This window comes from Neltuma alba, unplaced genomic scaffold (assembly GCF_004799145.2).
Source record: "Neltuma alba isolate B1F8T4 unplaced genomic scaffold, ASM479914v2 tig00007175_pilon, whole genome shotgun sequence".
Lineage (NCBI taxonomy): Eukaryota > Viridiplantae > Streptophyta > Magnoliopsida > Fabales > Fabaceae > Neltuma > Neltuma alba.
This window is the reverse complement of record NW_021634698.1, coordinates 21,552-28,182: the sequence shown is the minus strand read 5'-3', so window position 1 is coordinate 28,182 and position 6,631 is coordinate 21,552. Positions and strand designations below refer to the sequence as shown.

At 34.4% G+C, this 6,631-nt stretch overlaps 1 protein-coding gene across 1 annotated transcript; it reads right to left on the bottom strand.

Moving 5' to 3' along the window:
- Nucleotides 1-1,040: 1,040 nt before the first annotated feature.
- Nucleotides 1,041-2,256, bottom strand: LOC114751959 (FCS-Like Zinc finger 13-like). The gene is made up of 2 exons (XM_028940664.1): nt 1,618-2,256; nt 1,041-1,501 (listed from the first exon to the last, which is right to left on the bottom strand). The coding sequence occupies exons 1-2, from the start codon at nt 2,202-2,204 to the stop codon at nt 1,342-1,344; spliced, it is 747 nt and encodes a 248-aa protein (XP_028796497.1). The 5' UTR covers nt 2,205-2,256; the 3' UTR covers nt 1,041-1,341.
- Nucleotides 2,257-6,631: the final 4,375 nt, after the last annotated feature.

Here is a 6,631-nt window from a genome sequence, read left to right as displayed (position 1 = left end):
ATGGGAAATAATACATATATATAGCAACAAATAACCAAACACATAGAAAGCTGCAATATTCATTGTTAATAATGGTATGCTGAAAATCTAAACAACGTACAGACAAACGAGTCAATTTAAATTGCCCGTTAGTGAGGGAAGAGGTAGCTATGAAAGTGATGGAAGTAGAAATAAATGTGAGCAAGCGGGGGAGGGGGTAGATGCCCCTAAAAAAATTATACTATGGCAAACGAAAGGAAAAAAAAAAGCTGTGAATAATATATAAAAGTATATGTATATGTCGGAGCTCTCACGCTGTTTTTTTTTTTTTTTAACAAAAATCTAGGTGAGCTGGGTTTTAAAACTCAGTCACTTCAAATTCAAAAAATACTTATAAAGATATTTATATATCCTCATAGATTCTAACTCAGTCTTCTAAATTATAAACTGACTTCTTACTGCCTCAACTAATTTTTTTTAATTAAATTTGTATTCTCTCTTTCTTTACACCCAGATTTGTCTTCATCACTGGTTAGTGGATTCCCCATCTCACCCCACTTTCTTGCTTTCACCCATCTGACCCCACCCATCACTTCCCCCTTTCATCAAACCTCTTTCCATCCATCTTCAACCTTCTGTCCTCCATTTTACATGCTCTTATTTATTGTGTTCCACCGCCTCTCTCATAACACAGCTTTAATTTCTCATGTTTAAAACTGTTTAAGATACCAGAATTCAAGTTTTTTTAATGATTTCGGTGTAGGTTTCTGAAGTGCTCGGACAGAAGATGAATTACTCACTCATTTGCATGCGCTCTGTACTGGATTAAAGGAAATCCAGTTTAAAAGTGTCTCTTCAAATCTAGCTGAGTTATGAATAAAAACCTATGTTTTTATAGCTGAATTAATTTCTCTATCTTCAGAAACAAGTCAGCATACGCAGGCTCCTCCACTTCCTAAAGTCCTATCATGGTGTCATCTTTGGATTATTACACAGTTGATAATTTATGGTGATTAAGCTTTGATAGAAAAGACGGAGTAAGTAGAAGAAAACACAGGAACAGAACAAAGATCCGTGAAACTCAGAACTCAGGTTCACAGGTTTCCGCAGTTGGATAACTTGAAAAAAATCTCAACTATCATTCTCAATACATCAGAATCTATATTATTTCTTCCGATCAAAAATTCGTTTGGGTTACCATCAATCCGTCTCAATTCTCATAAGGACGATGATAATTTACTAGTATAGTCGTATTTTATGTACTAAGAAGGTCACAGTAGCATCATTAGTATCTGGTTTATCTTCCAAAGGCAGACGCAGATATATACATATATATATATATATTTATATATATATCAAACGTCAAAGAGCCAGAATCCCAGTTGAGAATATTTGGTCCCTTTCATATGGCGAGCTCGACAAATCCACGGACCTTGATGCTTCTGACCTACACTGCTCTTTCCTCTCATCCGTTATTATCTGTGTTGAACGACACTCTGGGCTACAAAAAGCTTTCTCTCCTCTGTAAACAAACATGACCATAACAGTCAAAACCATAATCAAGCAATCTGAATTGATACATGGAACATGCTTGTTTTTTAAGGTTAATTTGTCGAAGGATTTTAGCAAGATGAGTACCTGTACATGTAGATGTCTTTGCCGTCGAGTTTCTTTCCGCACAGATGACATGAATTGAGGAAATCTGAGGTGGGATAAGACCGTTCTGTTTCACATACGCTTTCTGGGTTAGTTCTTTTGGGATTACATGCGTTGGGTTTGATATTTTCATTAAATCCATTTCTCAAATTCTCGCCTTCGCCGTAGTAAACCCTAGTGAAGGGCTTGTCGGGTAGATGACAAGTCACGCATGTATAATCCTCCAAGCTCCCCAATTCCATTTCATTAACGCCCCTGTGAAACCCGTCTGGGTTCTTGATGGACCGAACCGGGATGGGCTCCGATCGGGTCAAACCCGGACTGCAGACGGCGGATTTCGGCAAAATTTCCCTCCCGGCTCCCCCGGACTTATGGAGAGCCACCACAATACCAAGACCAACACCGCCAAGATCGTAACTTTTCAACCCCCGGGGCGAGTGCATCTTGAAGCTCATATCCAACGGACCTCTTGGGCTCCCGGAAGTGTCCATGAGCGCGGCGGCGCGGGCGCCGGAGATCAGCAGCTCAGACAACTTGCCGATCATCGGACGAGGTCTGTTGCCCAACATACTGGGAATTTAGCAGAGGAGGGTGTGAGAACTAAGATTATGAAGAGAGGTGGGATTGTGAGGCGTCTTTATAAGAGCAGGGAGGTGTTCAATAGAATTGGAGTGGGTGGACTAAGCCCCTGGTTTTTTGTTTGGAATTATGCGGAGGAATAAAGTAAGGATTGCTAGCGAAACAGCCAACAATTAATTTTTTAAATCAGAGTTTAGAGAGTTGATTAAATGAGATTAATAAAATAATGGCGTGATTATATGAATTGGGATTAAGTATTAATTAGGAGTTAAAGGGAAAGCAGGGGGTGTGATTAATTTTTGTGGGGGAGGAGGGGGTCGTAGTCAGTGTGGGACCCGGAGGCTTAAACCACGATTGAGACAGAATGTGGGGATCAGAGCCGTTGGGAGGAGGAAAAAGAAAGATTCCGAGAAGCGAGGACCGCTGGATGGAGGAACACTTGTACAGTGGAGGGAGAGAGGGACAATGATTATGGGAAGCAGAGAGCCCACTGAAACGGAAAGAGAAGCCCCGCGTTTTGGCAGCGAATGCGACGCGTTCGACCTCATGCTCGGCCCCCCCAGTTTCCTGTATTTTATCAGCGTCCTTTTCTCGCCAAATTACTTCTTTACCCCTCTCTTTTGTGCCCTCCATAAATTATTAGTATATATTCTCATTATTACACACTGTTACATTTCCCTTCTTTTCTTTTTCTTTTTCTTCTTTTCGGAAATTGCGACTCGCCTTTTCTGATTGCAGAGTTGGAATTCCCTTTTTCAAACTGTCAAACATATCACTGGTATTTGTCCTCATGAAAAGCATTCCAACCTTTTCATAAACACATAATTAATTTTTATATTTTTAATGTTATGTATTTGATACTGAGAAGACAGATTTAATGGGTACTCCATCTGTTCCTTTTTACAATATATGCTTAACCGAGTCACTCAGATTTAAAAATTAGTTAATACTACTATTAGTTAAGTGTCTTGTTATTTTACAATTTAATAGTTTGATCCATACTGACATTACTCCACGCTCTAATAGTGAAGGGCATTTAGGGAAAAAAAACTTAATACATACTTCATTGTTCTCATAAGATGTCTTGTGCTTTGAAACATAAAAAGCTTTAAACAAATATATTTTATAAGAGATGGGGCTAATAGTAAGTATTTGATTAGAACCGACCTAGACCAGCATAAATGGCAAAGAATATTGCTTATTGGATTTTCAAACTTTGTGTAATGAGCGAACCTAACAGAGGAGCGTTTATCGTTAAAAAAACAGATTTTGAAATGTTATTGTTTTTATCCACAAATGAATTCGGTTTTATCAAACAAAAATAACCAACCACTCCTTAGAACTTCTGTGAGAGAAATTTATAAACGCCCAGCTAAAGAGCTGAAAGGCTGTGATAGAATAAACCTGCTTGCTGTTCAAAGCTGTGCAATGATCTTATCAATGATAATTCTCCATTTGCCTCTTGTTGTGAGGAGGAAATGGGATTTCAAATGCAGGAGATAGATAGGAGAATTTTCCTAGTGCATTCTTTAATCATTTATTGATTTGTGAGAAAACTTAACCAATATTTTATATTATGAACATGATTTCTCTGCTCTTTTGTTTTTTTGGTCACCAACTGATTACTTTTGAATTACATCAACAGCGACTTGTGCGATAAAATCAGAGTGTACCTTGATTTGCAAACATATTTAATTGGGAAAAGAATTACTGGATCACAAATAAAAATTCTTACGAAAATACGTTGTTATTTATAAATTAAGTATAATCCAACATATTGAAATGTAAGAAACAATCTTAATTCAAAATATAATAAATTTTTAAATTCATTGCGTGTGATTTTTCCTGTTCAATTGGCGCAAGAATGTTTGTTTAAGGAGGGGACAAAAAACAAAAGGCGAGAATGGCTAAAAAGTGCTCATCATCAAGTCAAGTGGTCCGATAACATTAAGAAGGGCAGAGTTACAGTCAAACCAGGAGGTAATATACTAATAATATCCAGAGCAGCAACAACTGAATGTGTAATATCTTCTTCAGCAACAGTTCGGCACTTCCAATTCATACAATTATATATAAACGACATGGATCACAAACTACACATACGAGAATCCTTCTCCTTCATACGACATGTTTCCCTCCTAGGAAGTAGAAGCAGAAACAACGGGACTAACACTACTCCTCCAATCATAAATATAAAATCTTTATACACATTAGTACAAAAATTTTATATTTAGGATCGAAGGAGTATTTCTGATTCCTAGTGAAAACGTACCTTTCAAATCTCAGATTATAATTAATATCCTGTATGTGTCCCATAAAAAAATGCTTAATTATCAGGCAAAACTTTAAGTAGCCTTAAAAGAATTCCATCGGGCGCACATCTGAGTAACTATGTATGTATCCTATTTCTTCAAAACGCGTGAGCCAGGCGAATAAAGAAAATGAGGTGGTGTCCTAGAAATGATTTTAGTTGGTAAAAGGCAACCGGAGAGAGAGGTGAGAGAAATTAAAGGTGTGAAGGATAAATATGACATTTAGGAGAGGAAGGAATATGAATTATGATGTTGATGCATAAAAGCAACACCCACACGGTGGTCCCTGATGGGAAAATATGGTTTGAAAACCGGGCATGAGGGAGGGGGACCCGGGCCCACGTGGGTTCTTACAGGTGTCCGCATCTCACTGGATATCATCGACAACCAAGGGCCCCGATGCGACTCCTCGGTATTGCCCAGCGGAATTCAATTATTGTTAGGAAAAATTACGTAAAAAAAAAAACTGGAAATTGTAATATTCTATTTAGAAACTTAGAAAATTTAAGAGGTTAAAATTTTAGGACAAAAAGTGGTGTTTAATCTGATTTTTTATAAATATAGTTAAATGTTTAAAATGTTTGTGCATGATATTTTTTTAAAAAAATTATTAAATTTGTCATTATTAATATATTTCTTATCATTAGTTGTTTAACATTTGTCATTACTAACTTACAACTTACTAATAAATAACTTATTACATTTTTTTGTTATTTGCTTTTTTATATTTGTCATTACCGGTTCATGATTTATTAATAAACCTTTTGATATAAGAACATTTTTATTATTTTACTATATTTATGAAATACCAGATTAGAAATCATTTTTTTCTTGAGATTTTGACATGCTTAAATTCAAATATTACAATTTTTTAATTTTTTGTGTGTCATTTTTCTTAGAAAAATCACAAAAAAAACTACATATAAAGACTTGTTTATAAAAATTATTGTCAAAACTCATACTAATATTATCATGAGGCTTTTATTTATATTTTTTTTATTTTAGCTGTTTTTTTTTTCGATTTTCCCTTTTTCCTTCTGATATTATTATTATTAGTACTATTCTTTTTCCTTTGGCTTGTAGCGGCAAATTCGAGGCTGTCCGAAAGCGATGTGGCTTTTGTCTCTCTTCTCAACCTAGTCCTGTTGCCGCTGAATACAATACTACTTCATTATTGTTATTTTATCGTCAACAAATTAGACAATTTAATAGTAAACCTACCCTTTCACCCAAAAAAAAAAAAAAGAAAAAGTAAACCTACCATCATCCTCCTTTAATAATTCATTCCTGTCATTTTCTACATGCTGTTCATGTATTATCTTCCACTTTATGTATCAATTATCATGACTTCTATGACTCATATTGTTTGCACGGTAATAATCGTCTCTTTAGCAATAGTCTATGATCTGCCGAATAGTTATTTTTTTATTACAGATGAAGAGAACTTCAATTACTTTCAATATATATATATTGTCTTGACTTAAGGTGAAGAAACTCCCTTTCACAAGAATTAAAGTTACATTTAGTTTTTTTTAATGTTAATTGAAATACAGGAAGCGTATTATTTGTTAATAGTTAATACCACTTCATATTCTTAGTATAAAACCCAATTAACTATTTTTTAAAATTTTTTTACAGAATTTAGAAAGATTAAATAAATAAATAAATTATTTTAAAATATTAGATATATTTATCATTTTTTAAAATTAATTAGCTTGACTTGTAAACTAACATATAATATAATGATATATATAAGTATTTTAGAAAAATTATATAATATATGCTGTAATTAAATAATTTATTTAGTTTTTTTAATTTTACTAAATTAATCAGTTATATCTTATATGTTGTATAACATGTACAAGTGATAGTGATGTGGCACCAACTACAGGAATTTGATTCAAGGACACGGAATGTACGAGGAAGGTAAGTTCAACAGCTATATTTTCTTGGTATTTTTAATTTGATACCTATATAATTTTTTTCACAATTAAATTCTTTATTTGTACTATGTAAGCGTATTTAATTCTGGTAATTTTGTTTTGTTAACACTTTAATTAACTTCTGGGCAGAAGTTAACAGTACTGATAAAATAAAATAAATAA

Coding starts and splice junctions, on each gene's coding strand:
- LOC114751959 (XM_028940664.1), bottom strand. CDS start 2,204: ATGTTGGGCAACAGACCTCGTCCGATGATCGGCAAGTTGTCTGAGCTG. Junction 1,502..1,617: donor AAAGACATCTACATGTACAG/GTACTCATCTTG, acceptor GTTTGTTTACAG/AGGAGAGAAAGCTTTTTGTA.